The following is a 23,351-nucleotide window of genomic DNA, read 5'->3' as shown; positions in this document are numbered from 1 at the left end:
GGAAAAACAGAATGTTGATAATTTTCCATTCAATTTTTAATTGCCTGTTTACATTCATCCATCTAACGCTGCTAATCCTCTTCAAGGTACAGCGGCTGTAAAAAAAAAAAAAAAAAAAAAAAAAAAAAGGCAGACGACATCCTGGCAACCCGGTGGAGGGATTACATTGTTTTGTGTCTTTGCTGGCACAGATAGATATGTTGTTACTGGTGGGAAAATAAAAAATATTTTAGGCCAGAAATGAAATGTGATCATTTCCCGTGACACACTTAAAGTCTATTTGCAGCACATTACACTGTGGCTGGGAATTGTGATAGATACCGGGAGTTAAAAGTACACACGGTTCCTTTTAAAAAATTTATTTCATGTGTATTTGAAAAAAATAAAATAAAAATGGAAGGCAATCAGCTTTTTGACAGCTCAAGATTTGCAGTTGGTGTAAGCGTATAATTTCTTGGCCATTGACATTGTAGTGGTGGTGCAAAATTGCCACCTGGCAAGAAGTTCTTCTGTCATCAGCTCTCTTTCAAAAGCAGTTTGAGAAGCAGCTCCAATGAATAGCACAATTTTCGCTTTTCATAGCAAGTATCTCGAAACGGCCTCTGTTCTTGACAATCTATGTAGCAGAAGGCTTAGCACCCATACACGACGATTACTACCACAACCACTCATGAGCAAACTCTTTGAGCAGGCGGTCAAAATCATGGAAAATCTACTCAGAGGGTTGCAACTGGAACTCAGCATCCATAAAAACTCGATTTAAGAGAGGCGTCGGAGAATCATAAAACATTACCATAATGAATTCCGGTTGGTCTAAGACTTCAAGTGCAAAATTGATGCTCAAAATCCTCAAGTAAATTGTACTACGCACTGGCCATAAAACTTCAAACTGTTGACGGCCAGCAGTAAGGGAAGAGAAAAACGTTCTGCAACATTTTTGCAATACTGCTCCAAATACAACGCCACGGCCGAGGGGATGTCATACAAAAACTGCAAAGCCTAAACTGCCTTACGTCCGTCTGAATTATACCTAAAATGAAGTTTAAAGAAAAAAAAAATGTATAGTGACTTTTAGGGACACCCTGTAAGGTGGCTTGCAAAAGCAATAACTCCTCTTTGCCTTTTCCACATCTTTTTATCCAACTGTAAAATCCCCCCCCCCAAAAAAAATCCCTTTATAATTTACAACTTAGTACACACACACACAACACACACACACACACACACACACACCTACACACATACCAGGATGTCGTCCCAAACCAGGAACAATGCAATTTATCATAGACTACAGATACAATCCTCCACTATATCTCGTTTTTTATTACACCAGTTACTCAATTTTCAATATATAAGTTTAGTACTATGGTATTATATCTTTTGTTATCCATTGCGGTTGCTCTCTCTCAGCATATATATATATATATATATATATATATATATATATATATATATATATATATATATATATATATATATATATACATACACACACACATACACACACATAAAACAGTAGTAGGGGATAATTCAAGTATGAAATTTTTAAGAAAAAAAATTCCAATTTGGAATTTAATTCTAGTAATAATGACCACTGATATTGTATTGTAGAACAATAAATAAAGATAAAGCAATAAAGATCGGGTTCTGTTAAAATTAAAAAATTGCATTGCAAACAAATTAAAATGTAGCACAGAGTACAAACAGTCATTAATTAATGTCTTAGCCAATATACTGCCAATGAAGTTTCCTGGTTAAGAAAATGTGTCAAGAAGCAACATTAATACTATCACAAGATCAAAACAACCAATAATGAATCAAGTTTGTACTACTTGTTAAAAGCCTGCAGCCTTTCTTTAAATGTTTTGTTAACATATTCAATGGTTACATATTTTAGAATAGTAACGCTTCACTGTATATAATGTGAGCAAATGTGCACCATCCATGCCGTCGAGTTTGCGAGTCGAGCAAAGGTTTCCATTATGGCAAGATGACTGAAACAGGAAACGTCGTTTTGTTTTGTGTTCCCATCTTGAGAAATTGGGCGGTGTGCTTGTGTTCAAAATGGATTTCATCACTTTCATGTTTTAAGCTGCGTTGTCTTTGTTGCAACTTTCGACAAATTCGACACACCACCTCGTTGGCATTAGCGGGATGGTCGCGTTCCTCTGGCTTGAATCCATAATGTTCCTACATCGGCTCGGAACTAATTCCATTTATCCAACTCAATGTTCTGTAACTGCAGCTACTGACTCGCCAGTTTAATGTACATGCACGCGCACCCACCCGTGCACGCAGGCACGCACATGCCAGTCAGACGGAGGCTTCTCGCTCTCCACTATCTCTGATTGGTTTAGAGACCACAATGATGGAACCCATCTTGTGTTTGCTTTCAAGTCGTGGAAGTGTTTTTTAACCTGTATACTGCTTTCTTTTAGGGTTAAGGTTATATTTGAGAATACAGTACAAACAGATCTTTGAGAGAAGTCATGTTACCTGTAGAGCCAGAAAAAGCGCAAAAGCCAGGATCCAGCCCCGTCCTGGCACAATGGCCTCGCGGTGCTTCAGGGCAAGCGGCATGCTGGGAACAAACCTCTCCAGTCCGTGGGGGATCGGAATGGGTGGGGGGAAAAAAAATGAAAGAGAAAGTGAAGTGCAATGTCAATAAGAGCATATTACAAGGGAAATAAAAACAGGAGTTCTTCTTTACAAGAAATTTCAATCATTGTGAATCGGTTCTGAGTTAAACCAGTCTTGAAAGACAGACTATTCCTGTTCCACTTCCATTGCTTGATGGCACAGTCTAACTAAGGCTTCAATAATTTTACGTGTGCGTGTGCGTTTGGGGGCACAAAGGGACTCCCAGAGTCATCTTCAGTAAATGGAAAATAAAATACCTTTGATCAGATGTGGAATAATTGGCTTCGACAGGAAGGGGGAAACGAATAAACTTTTTTTTTTTTTTTTTTTTTTTTTCCAAAGGATTAAAACAGTCGCTTAGAACTGCCAAACGTATTTCTCTGCGCAATAGCAGACATTTGATCTCTCCGCGCGGGAAGAATACTGAAGTGTTGCTGAGGGAGAAGGGCTGATAGAAGGATTTCAGCAGAGAGGTGGTTTTGAGTGATGCCGCTGTAATCCTCTCTCCGCGGAGTGAGGAAGTTAGAGAGGAGCGGAGGGCAACACGGCGGAATAAAAGATACACATGGCTGGAAAGTGTTGTGGATCCTTCCGGAGCAGATGAAAACCAGGAGAAACAACGTGCGGTGTTAAAACAAGATGAGATTTAATGTGGTCGTTTCTTCTGTTTTTACTATCAGCCACTTTCAATATTCTCTTTATCGGCAGAAGAATTGGATTGTTGTGGCCATTACACCTCGAGGAAGTGAAAATGAAATATGGAGTTGCTCATCCTTTTCAGCTGAAGTGTGATCCACTTATCAATTTTTTAACGTGAGACAAGACGAGGAAATAAAATCTGCATGTGCTGCTCTTATTGTGTCGCTCTACTCGAGATAACTGACACCGTACACAACACCGACAATCACAATCAGTCCAGTTTCCTCCCCCAAACCAGAGATCTTTCATATTAGCAAGACAGATATGTGAGAGGGAGCATGTCGCTCCGAGGAAGAAGAAAAGCTTTGAGATACGGGTGACGCGACGTGAGGGTTTTTTTTTTTTTTTTTGAGATACCAGCCGCCGTTTGATTTTGTTGCTTTGACTTTGTCGTGATTTTTTTTTTTTTTTTTTGTGGTGGTGATGTAAAAAGATGAGGACCCCAACGCAGGGAAGCAGGAAGGCAAAGCGGGATGAATCACAACAGAAGGATTTTTTTTTTTTTTGAAAAACTCAATGAAAACAAAGAAAAAGATCAAAATAACTACATTCTAAAAATCTACGTACCAGGCAATAAAAAAGAAAAACCACTCACTACCACAAAGAAACAAGAAAACAAACCACTCACCACCTTTGGGAACATGACAAAACTACTCGCATGACTTGCAGAAACAACAACAATCCAACGTGGGCTCAACAAACCCAAGAAAATGCAATCAAACAAATTGACGCACACCAAGTGCACCGGAAAATTGCTTGGTTGACAGATGAAAAGTCGACACACTAACGCTACACACCAAAACTTGAACACAGGGTTTGTAAACTTTCAATTTCCACAGGGTATTTTGGAAAATCAAACAAGAATTTAATAATGTCTCAAATAACTTTCTTTCGGCTTGTCCCGTTAGGGGTCATCTCAGATGAACGGTCATATTTGCTTGGCACAGTTCTTACGCCAGATGCCCGTCCTGACGCAACCCCTCTTGGGGAGTGGAGGAGACCCCAGTGAGAAACGAACTCATGGCCCCTGGTTTACCAAACCAACGTTCTAACCACTGAGCTAAATATATAAATATGGCCTCTATAAACAAATTTGGAAATGTAACAGGAACTCTTAAGTTATTAAGCATGAGACCTACAGTAGGTGAAGTCTGCACGAAGATTGTTTGCATTTTTAACAGGGGTTGGGGGGGTGACACTATGGCTTTAGTGAGTCATTCAAATCCATCCATCCATTTTCAATATTGCTTATCCTCACGAGGATGTGCTGGAGTCTTATCCAAACTGACTTTGGGGAAGAACCAGGGTACATGCTCAACTTGTCGTCGGCTAATCGTAGGGCAAACGTAGACAGACAACCAGTCAAGCAATTTATAATCTTCAATTAATTCACAATGCATGATTTTGGAATGAGGAACAAGGAGAAAAGCAACACAAGCACTGGGAGAACAGGCAAACTCCACGCAGGAAGGCCTGGATTTCAACGACGATAATCGTTTAACCCAGTGATACCCAAAAAGTGTGCCGTGAGCGCTCTTCAGGTGTGCCATGGGAAGTTATCCAATTTTATGTAATTGCTAAAAAAAACATTTATTCCAAGAAATAATGTACCTTTATTCATCTATTTATGCCAGTGAGGCACAATGATAGACAGAACAAAAAAAATCCTCTTCTATTAGATGGCAGGGAGTACATACAGTAATTAATTGATCCATTTAGTTTTTGACATTTACTTTTGTTGGTGTGCTGTGGGATTTTTCAATTGTAAATTATGAGCCTTGGCTCTATAAAGGTTGGAAATCACTGGTTTAACCCCAAATAAAATCTTTCAAGCAATCACTATTTTAATGGATAAATCAATACAATTTGAATACTGATTAGATGAACGATGTTCCCAAAGTCTAATAAACAGCCATGAAAAGGTATAGACAAATTGTTTTGTACTAAAATGATTTATAATGTCAGAAATCTAGTGAAGATAACAAAACTGTGCCATTCATCAATTTTAGACCATAACAACTAAACAGACACATGTATTGGTGTTTTGCCTTGAGCCACAGTCCCTGCCTATTTTTTCTATATATAGAACATTATTGTGATTTCATTCCCTTTTTTTTTTTTTTTTTTTAAACCCAGGGATATACACTCAACACCACAAGGTTGTACTGAGTCCAAGAGGCAAAGCTTGAAGCCCAGAAGTAGTTTCCATGTGCATTTGGGATTCTTCTTGTTGGATTCAGGTTTCTACATCCTCTAGGGTTCATTTATTCTCCAGGACAGACGCACTTAGATGAACATATGCAGCTGACACAAAAAGCGGAGTGCCGCTGCTTCAAAATGCGCACGCACACTCGTAAGTAGTGTCATGTATCAAGTGCTTCTCTCGTCATCGTAATAATTATCCTGCCTGCCTTGATGCTAATTAGAAATGTCAGCATGCGGCCTCTCAATAGCGCATGCACAGCTAAAACGTGTAGGCTGAAACAAACCCACGCGTGTGGAAATATGTGGGACTTGATGCCTCTGAAGAGTCAGCTCATATGCATCCGACTGATTTTGATAGTTACACCTCGGAAATTAATTTTGAGAAAAAGATGAGAATACATGCATACATTTTGAAACTCAAAGGCTAAAGTAAATAAAAGCCAAACATCAACACAATCCCAAAAAGACGGGAAATTTCGACTTGCTTTATATCATCTTTTGTTTGATCAGCTTTTTTTTTTTTTTTTTTTTAAGTTCACATCAATTTTCCTAGGGCCACATTAGGCAGTCGCTTCATTCTGCACATATTTCCAGTCAGAGTGAAAAGAGGGGTGAACTCCCCAAAAATGCAGCGTGTAATTAAACCGAGGATGCCGCTCTTGTATTGAGCTCCCTCACTGAACACGCCAGGTCGGAGTTTTAACAACGGCACGTTCGCAGCATGCGGGTTGTTAAGCAGCGGTGATTCTAGAGAGGATTACCGCCCCCGCTAACACTGGAATTGCCCCGTCCCCGCCGCGGGATGATCAGATATTATTATGCATCTTTAGTTCATGTCATGGCATCAGTGCCTTATGTTATGAAAGTATATTCTGTCATTTCACGATCCACTGTATAAAGCACACGAGACCCATGCAGCCTGACAAGGTGTTATCTCCGGTGTGAAAAGGCAATTAGCATACGTCTTTCCTCATCTGCATCACCGTGCAGGTGTAATTTTACTTCAAAGGCGTCTGTGTAGCTTCTCAGTCATCCAAGTCATTGAGTCGGGCTTTACAGGATGACTCCAAAAAAAGGTTGAACGAAAAGATAAAGAGAATAACACTGAGACCAAAAAGCAGAAGACGCCTTGCCGCTCCATACCCAGACAGACACTTAATATCTTTCTTCCCACGTCTTTGCTTACGTTTAGTGTCTCGAGGCTAAAAGGGGAAAAGCTGTGTTCCCGCTCAAAAAGACCAAAGGGAGCCGAACGATCTTTGAGAGATTATGGTGACGTGTTTGGCTCATCTTTTGTGGCCACAAGACTTTTTTTTTTTGTTTTTTTGTAACTGTGCTGAATGCTACATATTCTCGTTGTCGGGCAGATTCCTTGCATCTGCAAAATTTCTCCTTTTCAAGATTGCAACAATTAAAATGATAAGATGACTAAGCAGTTAAATATGTGGAAATAAAGCTAAGCATTTAACGCCATGGCTGACTCTTTTTAACAGTGAGCTTTATTCTTTTTAAGATATAATAGACACATCATACGGATTAATAATGCGTAAGAATAGGCGTTGTGGGGACAGACCAATAGTATCGATTTTTAAAAAAAATGTGAATTAATCAGGAGGCACTGTGGCTCAGCTGGTAAAGCGTTGGCCTCACAGTTCTGAGGACCCAGGTTCGATCCCGACCCCACCTGTTTGGAGTTTGCATGTTCTCCCCATGCCTGCGCGGGTGTTCTCTAGGCACTCTGGTTTCCTACCACATCCCAAAAACACGCAACATTAATTGGACACTCTAAATTGCCCCTCGGTGTGATTCTGAGTCCAACTGTTTGTCACTATGTGCGATTGGCTGGCAACCAGCTCAGGGTGTACCCTGCCTCCTGCCCGTCGACAGCTGGGATAGGCTCTGGCTCGCGACCCTCGTGAGGATAAGCAGCAAAGAAAATGGATGGATGGATGAATTAACCATATTTGGACTTACGCGATTGTTACGCTGCTATATTTGTTGTTTTTCAGTTTTGTTCTATCTTTTGTCTGTTCTGTTGAATTTTTCACCTCCATATTTCCGACTATATTTCCAATAAACACTTTGTAAATAAATATCTGACAACAAATAACAGCGGGAGTATGTCAAACTCCTCTGTTGAACAAAAAAAATGTTCTGGCAAGAAAAGGCATCCAGTACTACATGACTGAGCAGCCAAAAAGGACAGGTAAAATAATCTGAATTTAAGAGGAGGTAATCCAATTTGGAAGTTCCACAAAAATAGATAAGTTCACGGTGAGATCAGAATGCAATTCCTCAAATCAAAAGTAGTACATTCACGAAGCATCTGTCTTCTGTAATCCGTCTGTCATGGTAATTAGTGTTGCCTCTCCAGCTGCCTGACCCAGAGGGACGCCGTTTGCCGGCGCAATAGGGGGATGATCAAACATCAAGTGTCATTTCTATACTGGAGACTGGTCTACAACCAGAACCGATACCATGGGCCAGATGGCATCCATATGCTCATCTTAGCTGTCCTGGTGATGCGTCCCAATATGCAGAGAAGCACAAGGGAAGTGGTTAAATTGACCGTTTTGTCAAATTCCCTCTTTTTAAATCACCTCTGTCCTCCGGTGGCCCGACTCCCTCTTCGCGCTTTCATTTTCCACTCTCATTTTTCATTACCCGCAGTCGTCATACTCATCAGCTTCCTTCACTCCTTTGATGGCTTTTCATTTTTCTCTTACTGAGAGGATTTTTGTTATCGGTCTTTTTTATTTCCACTCACGTTGATACTCAGGTTCAAAGTAGGGAATGAGTGAATTTCCCATTTGTTTTATTTACTATTCTAGGCACTTTTTCCTGACAGCAGGCCTGTTATCCCTCCCATGCTGACCCTGTGGATGCCAAGCCATAACCTCCATTTGGCTTCACATTAACCTGCAGGTTAACCTGTTAATGTGAAGCCCCCTCCTAACATGAACACCAAACCAATACCGGGCCTTTTTGCGTGGGTGATTAACTGGCCCCCTCGCTGCTCTCAGCCTCCATGCCCGGCCTCTCAGTGTAGCCCTTTCTTGCCTCTCTCTTTGGCAAAAATCACTGTGCCTTTCCCATGATTACCATCACTCTGAGCAAATTGCCTTGTCTTTCAAGGCCAGTGGGCTCTCTTCATCAACTGCTGCTACCAAAGAAGTCTTCCTCAGAGGTATTTCAGAGCAAAGATCGCACCAAGAAAGAAGGTTTCTGTTCAAAGGTGAGTAATACAACCAATCTGTGCTGCCCTGCAAAAGAAGATGTAAAAGGTTTGCAGCAACAACGGTGACAACATCTACTTCACTGGTAAAGTAGCTGATGGGAAAGCTCTCTTTTTTTTATGTAATATGTAGCAAGGAGAGCATTGTGCATTCAGTGCTGTTCCAAAATGGTGCCAAAACTGGCAAAAAACTACCTGGCACTAGTCAGTGGACAGATTTTGAAATGCAATCAGTTACATTTTAAAACGGTTCATGCCACCATGGCATCTTCAATAAACTGGCACGGCAATAAAAAGGTGTAGGATGTTCTCATTTTGGAATCCCTTTTGCTTTAAATGTTTTATTGGCGCAGAATGTTGGTATTTATTTAGCTGTCAGTATTTGAAAATGTTTAACTATCCACTACTTCGATGCCTGAATGTGCAAATTGCAAGGATGTTGCCAAAGCATCCGCTGCATCATGAGAAAACGTCTTCATGAAAAGAAGTACGGGAACATCTGGTTTCAGACATTAGCTACTTGTCTGGCAAATCCTTACTATTTTACTTTTGAACCTTTTGCTATGATTGGTCTGTATGGCAACGTCACCACTTTCTCAAACATTTTATTTCCTAGTGTCACATATCTGAGTATTGTCGGAGGAACATGCGGATTGCTTGGATTTCAGGCAGAGTTCATGCTGTCAAGTTTCCTTCCATTTGATAGACACAGATGGCCTCGAAGCAAACAATATCCCCTCTTCTGGATGTGGACCCATGTCCCACACAAGTGACCCAATACAGTCATTTCCAGTCCTCCCAGTACCTCAGCCATCTCGATCACAATAGACCTTTCCGACCTGCCAATCACTCGTACAATAATAGCCAATCACATAGCCGCATTGTCTTAAGCCCTGGCTTGACACGCCCCTCTCGTCATATTGTCCCACAAGCAATGCTGGTTGTCAGTAGCGTGCGCTTGGAAAAGTTAATGTCACGAAGAAAATGGTCCTCAGATGCGCTTAGGGAACGTGCAATTCTGATGAAAGATATCCTGCTAGGTTACAAGAGGCCCGCTTGATTCGTTTTCCAATGCCTAAAACACAGTTGAAGAAGTGTCTACGATGGATTAAGGCTCGCAGAAGAGTGCACGTACAACTAAGTGTGGATAATTTCAACAAACACAAGGCCGTGTGTTCGAAGGTAAGTGAAGGAGAAGTATCTTCTCTGAGTTTGAATTATTATCAGTGCTTTATACATTGCTGGAGAACAACTTTCACTTTGTTAGTCTGACGCATTGGACAAAAAACATACCCCGATATTATCTGGAATACGCGATAGAGAATCAACTTCAAACATGTTCTGTTCAATCACCATTTTGAAACTTGTTGGACATGGCTAAAGGGGCGAAGCTCAGGATCGCCATCGGAAAGGTACAATGTCACCTGCTCTCCCGAGGGTCCTTCGTTCTACTGAACATGCCACACCTAATCATCCAACGATCCAACGTGAGGAAATTTGTCAATAAAGTACAGAGTATCGTCATCTGGGTCATTGAAAAAAACTGTATGCTGGCCACAACACAACAGATCCAGCTTTTTCCATCACAAATATTTTTCCTTAACAAGGGCATGATATTTCAACAAAGATTGTGAATAAATAAAGACAGACTTCAACGTTTAGTTGTTGTCAAATGGGACACAAAAGCGAAAGGCTTAAAAATGGATTACTGAATCAAAACATTTTACTGACACTTGAGAGAGAATATAGGACACCGAGAAAGAAAACGGCAAACATCCTGAGAGTCAGACAAGTACAGCAGCCGGAGGAGGGTGAGAAGACAGTCGTGTTATAAAGCAGAGGACGAAGAAAGGGTAAAGGTAGCGTGCAAGTCCTCCAAGTTCACCTAGCTACAAGTTGGACAGAATTGATTTTTTTTCTCTTGAACTGTCTGCAGCTGAAAAGCCACTGACCTTCTTTCTATTTTGTAACAATCGGTAGCCTTCAGCCAACTCATTTTCCATTTTAGAGCTGGACAATTAGAATAAATAAATGATAAACATTGTGTATATATAGTGCCCTCCAAAAGTATTGGAACTGCAAAGTCAATTCCTTTGCTATTGTTGTATACTAAAGACCTTTGTCTTTCAGATCAAAAAATGAATATGACACAAATGTTCAGATTCCAGCTTTTATTTCATGGTACTTATATCTAGATGCACTTTTTGTTTGAAGACATCTACTTTTCAATTGAGCAAATGTATTGGAGCAGACATTATTAAATTAACCTCCGGTGAAAAACTTTGAATATTAGGTGGCGTAACCCTGGCTTGTAATAACTGCACCAACCCTGCAAACAATTGACTTCACCAGACTGCTGCATTCTCCATTTGAAAAGCTTTTCCAGGCCTTTATTGCAGCTCTTGCCGTTCTTGTTTCTGGCAATTCAACCCTTTAGTCATCTCTTCAGGAAAATGCATCCTCTATTGCGTTTAGGTAAGGTGATTGACTTCGTGAGGCTAAGACTTTCCACTTTTTCCTGCTGATCAAGTCCTTTGTTGTGTTGACTGTGTTTTGGATCACTGTCTTGCTTCATGCTGAAGCTTCTCCAGATTATCTTAGATACACCAAGGTCAGCCGTCTACTACTCTACACTGTAATAGAGAGCCAAGTGTTTGAAAAATGCATATGACAAAATGCACAGTGATAGTGAATGCAGTGAAGATTCCTACCTCTACCTAACATACATATTTTATGGAAGTTTGAGTACCCAGAGAAAATCCACACTAGCAAGGGGAGAACACAGAAACATTACACGAGAAGTCCAGACCCCAAAGTTTGAATAATTGACTGATGGGTTGAAAGTTAATTTTTTTTCCAAAGCTGACCAAGTATTTCATATGCCCACCCCTCATCTCGAATGAAATGATTTTAATTCAAAACAGTTGACTGAAAAAAAGAAAAATAGATCAGTGCTGGGGTTTAGCCCGGACTGGAACATTTCTGTTTCCCTGTTAGTTTCATCTACCCCCAAACACACTTTTTTTTCCCCCAACACAGCCGCAACCTACAACACAAAGTAGACATAAAAGTACTTCAAACAACACTAGCCGCCGACTCATGAGCCTGGCGTTGTGTGCCTCTCCCCTTTCTTTCTTTCTTTCTTTCTTTCAGACAAGCCATTTCTCTCTCCCCTTTTATGTTCCTGTTTCAAAGCCGGCTGTATCTTGTGGGACACAATGACAATACGTTCTCCTGAAGCTTTAATGAAGAGTAAAAAGGTGGGGGTGGGTGGGGTGGGGAATCATCCTCTTCCACCTGTGCTATCATTCTACTGCAGTTTAAAGGTGGGCAGGATGGTACGCAGAGCAACTATCCAAAACCATAACCTGCGGGGAAAAGATAAAGCAACTGCTGAGGATCAAACAGCGCATTTGCTATTGTGTTGCTTGCAAAGCACCTACTCACAGCACAACCCTGTGACTATTATTATATAACTATTATTATAATTATCTGCTTGTACTTTTGACACGAGTTTGCTTTCTAAATATAGAACAATGAAACCCCGCTCATCGCATTGAATACATTCCAGACCCTTCCGCTACACGCGATAATCTGCATAGAGGACCATATTAATTTTGTTTTTCTCCGTTTTTCACTGTGGATGAGTTGTTAGCTCAACAGGTGGTTTAGTTGCCTTCCTGTTAAACCCATATACATATAATTATCCAACTGTTTTAACAATATTTGAAAAATTCTAAACTAAGATCCACCTATAGTTTTTTTAAGGCAGTCGCATTCTATATTGAGCCAAGCTAAAAGTAGGTAACATGTTGGCCAAAAGGGGTCAGAGGGTGTACAGCCCAGATTGAAATGAGTTACCGCTTCAGTTTGTGATGCTACCATTTTTAGCAATAACATGGTAAGGCAGTAGGTAGACAAAAAGGTCCAGTTCATTAGCAGAGAGCCTGTCATAATGATATACTGTGGTGACTATTTCAGCGAGTTTCTTCGAAGCGAGCGAACACTCATAGTTCAATATCTCGGCATTGTGAAAATCGCTACAGTCTCGTTTTCAGTTTTTAAAAGCAATGCTCGGAGGAGGAGGAGAGAAGCTCCAGGGAGAAGAGATAGCGAGGGTGGATGCCTTTAAATACTTTGGGTCTACAATACAGAGCAATGGAGAGTGTGGTAAAAAAGTGAAGAAACGGTTCCAAGCGGGGTGGAACAATTGGCGGAAGGTGTCTGGTGTTCTATGTGACAGAAGAGTCTCCGCTAGGATGAAGATCAAAGTTTATAAAACAGTGGTGAGGCCGGTCATGATATACGTATGAGAGCATTAGCATTAGAAACGAGCTCATTGGAGGAACAGCCAAAGTAGGACGTTTTGGAGACAAGATTCGAGAGAGCAGACCTCGATGGTTTGGACATGTTCAGAGGCGAGAGAGTGAGTATATTGGTAGAAGGGTGCTGAGGATGGTGACTGCCAGGCAAAAGAGCAAAGAAAAGGTTGATGGATGTTGTGAGGGAGGACATGAGGACAGTGGGTGAGGATGCAAGAGATGGGCTTAGATGGAAAAAGATGACACGCTGTGGTGACACCTAACGGGACAAGCTGAAAGGAAAAGAAGAAGAAGAAAAGGAATTGTCAGTGCTTAGAGATGTTTGCCCTGGGTGATACTACAGTACTGTATATAAAGTGAAGAAAACAAGTATTTGAACACCCTGCTATATTGCAAGTTCTCCCACTTAGAAATCATGGAGGGCTCTGAAATTTCCCTCAGTCAGAGCATTGAAGATGGGTCGTGACTGGGTCTTTCAACATGACAATGACCCGAAGCACGCAGCCAGGAAAACCAAGGAGTGGCTCCGTAAGAAGCATATCGAGTTTCTGGCGTGGCCTAGCCAGTCTCCAGACCTAAACCCAATGAAAAATCTTTTTGGAGGGAGCTGAAATTCCGTGTTTCTCAGCAACAGCCCAGGAACCTGTCTGATCTAAAGATCTGTGTGAAGTAGTGGGACAAAATCCCTCCTGCAATATATCCAAACCTGATGAACAACTACAGGAAACGTTTGACCTCTGTAAATGCAAACAAAGGCTACTATACCAAATAACATTATTTTTCTCAGGTGTTCAAATACTTATTTCTAGGTATATCACACAAATAAATTGTTTAAAAAAAAAAATCATACATTGTGATTTCTGGATTTTTCTTTTTAGATGATCTCTCTCACAGTGGACATGCACCTACGATGAAAATTTCAGACCCCTCCATGATTTCTAAGTGGGAGAACTTGCAATATAGCAGGGTGTTCAAATACTTATTTTCTTTACTGTATTATCAGTGTTATGAATGGGGAAATATTCCATCATTAGGTTCACAGTAGAACTGGAGCCCATCCCAGCCGACTTTGGGCAAGAGTGGTCGGCAACCAATTGCAGGGCAACGTGATAATCAATTTAGAGGTTCCTTTATAGACTTGAAGAAAGATCACAACGAATCAAGTTCAAAATGAAAAAGACCAGAGACAAGATGAAGCCACAGAGAAGCAAAATGAAAAGCAACGAGGCCTCTACTGTTTCAGGCCTGGCGCACACTGAGCGGCACGGCCAAATGCGACTGGAATAGACAATTGCGAACAATTTACAGTCGGTGACTTACAACTGCCTGCCTAGTGATTGACCCGGGCACATATAAAATCCTGCAACAAAAAACTGCAAGCTCTGGACTTCTTATCAGAAACAATGTTTTCAGGTGTCACATGCACAATATTATTTATTTAGTCACCCACAAGAAACAACCCAATTTTCAAGGAAGAGGTGGATTACCCTGGCTGCTACTGCTATATTATAGTGGTCCAGAAATAGTGTGGTGATATTTGAGAGATTGACCCCCCCATTCGGACACATCGACAACAGTACATGCTTTGCTTTTGCAGGCACAGTAGATGCAGGTACAGTACATATGAATTTATAACTAGCTAATTATCATTTCTAAAACACAATCCATGCATACACTATGTACTGTATTGGTACAGCTTGGGAGGACTTTGTATCCGGAAACATAATGTTTGTACTGAAAGCTCATGTGGCACGACACGGAATTTTAAACTGGATTCATATTTCAAATTGGGGCAAAACTAGTCACAAAAGCACACACAACGCGCGAGAGTTCAGTCACGTTCGGCCACGTCACTCTGTGCACGGCTGACGGGCTTAAGTCAGTCACTGCAGCTGACAGCAAACAGTGATACCGCACAGAACACAAAGTTTAACAAACTATCATTTTGAAACGTTTTCAATGGATAGATTTCCAATTACACCATTTTGTGTGTCATCGAGGCCAGAGAACACAGGTGATAGGTGAAGTTTTTTTCTATCATTAATTTATCCGATTGGTCAAAGTACTGTGGTGACGTCATTGGGAACCTATCCACTCAGGCTTCTTGTTTTTTTTTTTTTTTTTAATATTTTGTCTGTCATTTCCATTTTAACTCTTTGTTTTCAAACGCCTTTAATCATGTAAAGTACATTGAGTTACCTTGTGTATGAAGTGCGCTATACAAATAAATTTGCTTTGCTTTGCTTCCTTGCATCCACTTCAGTTCCAACTGGAAAGACCCGCCCGCCTAAAAACCACGTTAAGAGTCCATTTCTAATTTAATAAGAGAAAGGGGGTAGCGAAAAAAGTTACATAGTCACAATACTCCATACGAAACATTTCTAATGCTGCTAAAGTTCCATCATAGAAAGCAAACTCCTTTGAAGTTGAGTTGAGTTCCTTTGAAGGAGATGCCCATCAACAGGTAAAAACAATATGCGCTTGAATTTCAAGTTCATTTTAAGGAGTTTCCGCAAAGAGAGGTTTTCCCTCCTTGTAGCATTGTCTCAGGGTGTCCGTGCCATAATCAGGAGTGACACAGGCGTGCGCGCACTATAATCCTCCGTGATTACAGACCCGACATCAACGGCTTCCGCTGCTGTCACTCTTCGTTCAGGCAGTTCAAGGTGGGAATGTTGTTCTCCTGCTGTACAAAGCGCTATAACGCAGCGAGGGGGCCATTGTTGTTCTGACGCTAAGCTGGCAGCGGAGGGAGTCGCGGAAAGGAATTGTGTCGATGCGAAATGGCAGCGCGAGAATAGCTAGACAAGTGAGTACTGTAGAAGCCAACAATGTCATGTTACATGTCTGCTTCTGTGACTCCGGAGAGCTGCCAGCAAAATCGTGAATTCCAAATTGGGACGATTTGGTTCAATGTAAAAGCAAGGAGCCTCGCTATAATTTGATACAGCGTTTATGCCCATGCTACTGGGAAGATTTTAAATAAAGATTTCAGCCCTTTCTCAGTCTCATTTTTGTTGTTTTGTTGTTTGAGGTATCACAAAGGCCAAATTATTGTTGTCAAAATTCACTATTGTGCTCCACGTTTTCGCTAAAAGCTAGTTTTCACAGAAGGCATAAAAAAGGCATATTTTATGAAAGCGAGATTTTTATCAGTGAAAAGAAGGTCAACGCTTCTTTTTCGTAGGCTCGGTGCTTACGCGGTATTGTGACAGAACACAAAGTGCTGTAGGGTGTGAAAGACCAGTTAAAATGCCCTAATAATTGCTGACATATTGGGAAACTTGGCTTGGAAATATGACTAGCAGTGAATGAATTAAAGGCACATAGCCAACACAAAAATATATACCAAATTTTCTCCATACAGTTTATGCTTGCAATTTTTTTGTTTTCAAATAAAAAAAAAAAAAAAGAGTTGAAATGTGTATAAAGGTTGGGGGAGAATAAATATCCTTTTTTTTTTTTTTTTTAGATGGTCTTGCTTTTTCGCTACAGTTTTTTTTTTTTTTTGGAATATATTCCACACAATAGGGTAGCACTCAGACTTGTAGTTTGCTTTGTTTGAGATTTATTAAAGATTCAGCACGCTTGCCGGTCTTGCAGTAAGTGCACCCCCATCTGTAATGACATTGAATACAAGTGTTCAATATAAAACTCTTGAGTTTTAATGATGGTAACTTTTTGGTGTCATATACCGTATTTTCCGCACTACAAGGCGCACCTTCAATTTTAAAACTTTTTTTCATATATAAGGTGCACCGCATTATAAGGCGCACAGAATAGATGCTACAGTAGCAGTTGGGGTTACGTTATGCATCCATTAGATTGAGCTGCACTAAAGGGTCAGTATTGATCCACATATAAGGCGCACCGGATTATAAGGTGCACTGTCGGCTTTTGAGAGAATTAAAGGCTTTTAGGTGCGCAAATCCGTATAAATATAGTGGATGTAGTGGTCAAATGGAGACTGTAGGTTTCTGTAACTTGGAAATCCAGGCATTTAGGCAGCGGTCTGTCATCGGTGTCGCTGCTCGTGTAAACAAAGTAATTTACACATAAATCCTAATAGACGGAACACGGCCATGATTCCTATGCCTGGACTGTATTCGCAGTACGCGATTCCATTCGAAACTTGAATGACTTGACTAGAGACAGACACAGTCGTGTTTGTGTGTGCGTAAGCAAGAGAGTGTGTGATTAACAAGTGACAGCGAGGTGAAACGTGATTCTGTACCAATTAGAAAATCACTGATGGTGATGAATCTGCACAAAGAAATTAGCCCAAGATGAACGCTAATTGTCTAATTAGATGTGCTCCGGCTTGATAGATACACAACAAGCCAGTGCACATAAAGCACACATTAAACGCTAGAGACCATTAAATTGCACATTACAGATATTACCGAATGGAAATCTGCAAACGTGTATGTGCGCGCGAGTGTGCGTGGTACCTTTAGTTCAATTGCTTTTGAGTCTTGCTGCCAATCCTTTGCTGTACAAGCTGTCTAGGAGAAGAGAGAGGATAGTTTTATGTCTTTATCAGTAAGGGAAATGCAAAACAAGGTGCTCTATGGAAGTAAATAAGTGCCACCAGGATTTGAATTCGACATGCCACAGAAAACGGGATTTGAATTTGAAATGTAAAGTGATCACATTTTCAATAGTTGTATTTCAGTGTAACCTTTTAATGTTCATTTAACCGGCTACAATTCGCTGTCTAAAATTCACTGTTTGTGCCACCAGGCAGGGTTACTTCAGGTCAGAGCCGAACAGCCAGCCAATCGCAGTTACGCTTTCTTAGTCACGAGACGTCACATACTAAGAAAGCGTAAGTGCGATTGGGTGGGTGTTTGGTTTTGACCTGAAGTAACCCTGCCTGGTCGCACAGACAGCGAATTTTAGCAACTATTGAAAATGTGATCACTTTACATTTCAAATTCAAATCCTGGCGGCACTTATTTAGTTCCAAACTGCTCGTCTTTTGTGTAAACAGAGCAATTTCATGACATTTACAGTGAAACAGAATGCAAACAAGTGCAAAAATTGGTTGTGATGAGACAGCAAGGCAGTTAGACTTCTTGACTCTTACCTACGGGCCTTTATGGAAACCCTAAAAAGTAAGATCGCCCCACCGCTCGCCTGTAAGATCGGCAAGGGGTGGGGCGGGGCTTCCCCTCTGCGAGTCGCTGTCAGCTTTACGTTCCAGACAAGTTCAACTGTCCCACCTTGTATCGTTTGGGGGAATGAGGAGAATATTGCGAATGCCCACATCATCCACACCGCAACATCTGCAGACCACGGCAGATTTGTATCCATCAGGACAAAATGCATCGACTGTGTAATCACGGTGCACCCGAAACTGGTCCGGTGGCTATGAAAAATTAAACTAAATGTAAATGTCAACATCCATCCCTCCATATTCTGAGCCGCTTATTCTCACAAGGCTCGCGGGAGTGCATGAGCCTATCCCAGATGTAAACGGGCAGGAGGCGGGTTGCACCCTGAACTGGTTGCCAGCCAATCGAGGGCACGTAGAGACAAACGGCCGCACTCACAATCACACCTACGGGCAATTTGAAGTCTTCAATTCATGCATGTCTTTGGGATGTGGGAGGAAATCGGAGGGACTGGAGAAAACCAACGCAAACAAGGAGAGAACATGCAAACTCCACACGGGCGGGGCTCAGGATTTGAACCCCAGTATCCTTTAATATACAACTTTTAAATAAATACACAGTTTTCATCGCATTCATGCCAACTCAATCACCTTTGTGTTTTGCAAGGCACGCAGACACACAAAGTGCACACGACCCTTTTCTTCTGCTTGGAGAAAAGGAAAAATATCGGTTCTCATTTGCTTTTCTGTATGGTCCGCTATTGAAGACTTTTTGCTGCTGTTGTTATTGCTGCATCCCATCCACAAGGCCATTACCCCTTTGCTCTTGCGGGACCCTCCGACCCCTCTTGAGATCTAAAATGACACGCTTTGCCTGCTCGATTGCTTTCAGCGCAAATGGCGTTCTGCCAACAAGAGAGGAGGTTGATTCGATAGACAACAAAAATGTTAGTTCGGCAAATGCAAAGCAGAATAAACAGTTGTCATCTATTTGTTCTTCTCATAAAAGACATCCCTCATATGCTGATCAAGTGAGCTGAAGAACACATGCTGTTTTACAGTAATAGTTCATTTTCATATAAATTCAAAAGGCTTCATGCAAGCGGCACGGGAGATGACTGGTTAGCACCTCTCACTCACAGTTCCGATGACCTGGGTTCAAATCTTGTCTCCCGTGTCTGGAGTTTGCATGTTCTCCCCTGTGCCTGCGTGGGTTTTCTCAGGGTACTCTGTTTTCTTCCCACACCCCAAAAAACATGCATGGTAGATAAATGGAAGACTCAAAATTGCCCGTAGATGAATGCGCATAATTGTTTGTTTATATGTGCCCTTTAAATATGCACTGGGAACATTTCAGGATGCACTGTACACCGCCTCTTGCCCAGAGTCAGCTGAGATAGGTGCCAGCCTACCCATGACCCTCGTGAGGATAAGCAGTTTGGAAAATGACTGGAGGATGGGCTTCATGTACAAACCACATGGAAAGTTACAGATGATCCATGTTTACTGAAAAAGACTTGGGGTTGGCGCTCAAAGAAAATAAAGATAAAAAATGAGAAAATAGGAAAAGCTGAGCTAATGCACTTAATATTAATAGGACACTACTTTCAAAAATTAAATTAAAAAACAGAACCTCATCTCAACTGTTCTTGCTTGCTACCAAACTATCAAAAATACGAGTATGCAGGTTCATTGACATGCTAACTAATCTAGAGATTATTATTAGAACTAGTGCCAGTCACTGTTCCACCAGTCAGGGTTTTAGATCTATACATTGGAATATTTATATTTATTTTTTATATCATCCCATTTTTGAAGCAAACTAATGAATACAATATAATCTACAATCTACAGTGAAATGGTGCATATTCATTGTTTGCCATTCACAAATTTGCCGATAAGATTTTTTTTCTTGTGGGGGGGGGGACTTATCCTGGCAGCACAGTGGATCAGCTTGTAAAGCGTTGGCCTCACAGTTCTGAGGGCCCGGGTTCAATCCTGGACCCACTTGTGTGGAGTTTGCATGTTCTCCCCGTGCCTGCGTGGGTTTCCTCCCACATCCCAAAAACATGCAACATTCATCGGACACTCTAAATTGCCCCTCGGTATGATTGTGAGGGAGGATGTTTGTCTCGACGTGCCCTGCAATTGGCTGACAACCAGATCAGGGTCTACCCCACTTCCTGCCCGTTGACAGCTTTGATAGGCTCCAGCACTCCCCGTGACCCTCGGAAGGATGGAGGGACTTATCCTTCTTATCTACGCCACATATAAAAATATTGGTTTGTGCCATCTGGTGGCATCTTGATAATAAGCAACTATTTCGAACTGAGCAGAGGAGCTTCATTTAGTCAGGCCATAGCCTCGTCTCATTTATAAAAATAAAATAAAATGTTCTGCTGCAGCCAACTTGCAACATGTATTGGCAGTTTTGCGTTTTGTGTTTTGTGTCTGTGTGCATGCATTGGTGTCTGTTCACAGTGATGTTTACCTTCACTGCCAATATGTAATCATCCTTGATACTGCCAGTTTGCGCCTGAAGTGATAAAGTGTTGCTCTTCGCATATCTCATATATCACACTCGGGAGACATTCATGGATATGAGTTCACAACGACCTTGACTTAAACTGATAAACTCAAATCTAATGAGCTGATCTTGACATCCAACATTGTGTTTTTAGACGCCCGTTTTTTTTTTTTTTTTTTTTTTTTATGAAATGGTTACAGTGTCAGTCGCAAAATGTACAAAAAAAATAAATTATATTGTGTCCAAAAAATATAGAGAAAACAATGAATCTCAAAAGCCTACACTTGGTAACCTCAACACATTCCTCTGTTCCAAAGCCACCCGACATAGTACATATATCATACTGACTTATTGAATTGGAGCAGTATGAAATATCTGGGATGATAGATTGTTGGTATTTAGTCGGGTTGGCATATAGCCACTGGTGAAATGTGAATTCAGGGTGTGGAAATGGATTGGGGAGGGAGACAAATACAAAAGGGTTTTCTCCGACCCCAAATCAACAATAAAACGAGTTTGTTACATCTGCTTTTATTGTCAGTGAAGAAATTCAAAATACTTGCTTGATAATTGCTTTTACTTCAGAAAAAACAGATTTGCGACACGCCGTGATAACGACGCGGGTCAAACGGAGTCAATTGTTATTTACCTGCAGTTTAATTTGCCGTCCCTTTCAAATGTCACCGCTGACTTTTGAAATGTGGCAATAACAATAATGAAGCCGGCAGCAGTTACAGCAATGACTTGATTTGTGTGAGTGGCAGAAAATGAGATGCTTGTTAACGCTTCAGAGCAGAAAATAGTCCGGAAGATGAGGTTCGCTGCTGTTGCTTAATGGCTTTGGTAAATAAAGTTGCAAAATTCCTGAAAATGTTCAAATTGGAAAATCTGTTGGACCAAACCAGGAATTAACGAAAATTAAGGTGGGCATTTAATATGGAAACTTTTGGTGGGGGCTGGGGGGTGTACCATTGTGTCACAGAAATCAGTTTACAAATATCTTTTGAGTAAATATTGCTTGAGTTCACGAACGATCCTTTCTGACATCCACGGAGATGACTTTTAGTGTAAATTAGCACTCAATAGGGCCCCCGAGAAAGTGAAAAATGCAAGTTGGTCCTTGTTGATGAGGTCATTTTTGAGTTAATAGTTAATTACCATAAATTCCCACTAATTTCCGTGGTTACAATGCAAAGTTCCCAATTTGGAACATAATATTCCAATATTGCCCATCTTAAATTCCTATGGAAGTTTCAAAAACTTTTTACCGAAACTGAATGGGAAATTTTCACCGACAGTGGTACCTCGGTTTTCGAACGTCTTGTTTTTCGTACAAATCGGTTTTCGAACGAAAATTGAGATTTCTTTGCTTTGGTTTTCGAACGAAAATCGGTATTCGAACACCCCGACCAGCTGACCCACGACGATTTGTTGTTGTGCTTTCGAACGCACCCCTGGAAAAAAAACGAAAAGACCAGTTGACTCACACACTCCTCTGCTTACGGACGTTTCCCAGTACTGTAGTGACTTATTTTCTTCTAATTGAGCAACATTAACCCCCAATCATGGCTCCAAAGAAGGCAAGTGGAACTGCTGGTGCTGAAAAAAGGAAAGTGGTGCATAAAACTGTCGACTTCAAGAAGGGTTTGATAGCCGAGCACGAATCTGGTCTGCGTGTTTCTGAGCTATCGAAGAAGTATGGCATGGCGAAAATGACGATCAGCACCATTCTGAAACACAAGAATGCCCTCAAAGCAAGTGATGTTGATGAAGGAGCAACCGTGTTGACCGAGCAGAGGCCACAGATCTCGGAGGAAGTCGAAAAGTTGTTTCTTATTTTCGTGAACGAGCAGCAGTTAGCTGGGGATAGTGTTGGCGAGGAAGGGAGGAGATGTCGTCTGATGAGGCTGAAGGCAGGAAGGATGTCTCAAGTGCCCATATGAAAGCTATCTGCGCTAAATGGAACGACATCCATAATTTTGTAGAATGTCATCACCTGAATAAAGCTGAATGTTGCAGAGCACTGCAAAATTTTAATGTAATGTTATGAGCCACTTCAGAAAAGTGATTAAAAACAGCAGAAACAAACATTTGTTCTTTGTAAAAAAAAAAAAAAAAAAAGGGGGGGGCAAGTCACCCTCACCGAAGACATTTTAAACTGTTGTTTTGCATTGCTTTTTTCTTTTGTACCGTTAACCCTACCTCTAGTTGCAAGGTTTTTTTTTTTTTTTTTTTTAACGTTACGTACTTTCGGTGCAAATAAAAAAACAATTCCCCCCCCTCATTATTTCTTGTTTAAAGTTATTCTGCACTTTTGTTGATAAAAAAAAAAAAGGTTTACAAGGCTGGGGGGCAAGTCACTACAGATACGGTAATGCACTCCCAGCCTAGCATACTCTACTAGGCTAAAGCATATATTTTAAGCAAAAAATAAATATATTTCTTGAAATGTTTAATTATTTAAAGTAAACTATACATGTATTTCTACTATGCAGTTTATCATCAGGAAAAGCTAAAAAAAAATAATCACTTAAAAAAACTATTTTTTAGGCTTGGAACGGATTATTTCATTGTAATGGGAAAACGTGCTTTGCTTTTCAAATGTTT

The 23,351-nt window shown here is 40.9% G+C and overlaps 1 protein-coding gene across 1 annotated transcript in view; it reads right to left on the bottom strand.

The window, feature by feature from the left end:
• tnr (tenascin R (restrictin, janusin)) overlaps positions 1-23,351 on the bottom strand; it is a 141,230-nt gene that overhangs the window by 77,035 nt on the left and 40,844 nt on the right. The window contains exons 4-5 of the mRNA XM_061840261.1: positions 17,553-17,606; positions 2,497-2,595 (exon numbers count right to left, since the gene is read on the bottom strand). Coding sequence (XP_061696245.1) covers positions 2,497-2,595; positions 17,553-17,606 — 153 coding nt within the window. The remainder of the gene's footprint in view (positions 1-2,496; positions 2,596-17,552; positions 17,607-23,351) is intronic.

Source organism: Syngnathoides biaculeatus, chromosome 13 (genome assembly GCF_019802595.1).
Source record: "Syngnathoides biaculeatus isolate LvHL_M chromosome 13, ASM1980259v1, whole genome shotgun sequence".
Classification (NCBI taxonomy): Eukaryota; Metazoa; Chordata; class Actinopteri; order Syngnathiformes; family Syngnathidae; genus Syngnathoides; species Syngnathoides biaculeatus.
Note: the sequence above shows the minus strand (reverse complement) of the source record. Positions and strands in the feature narration are given on the sequence as shown.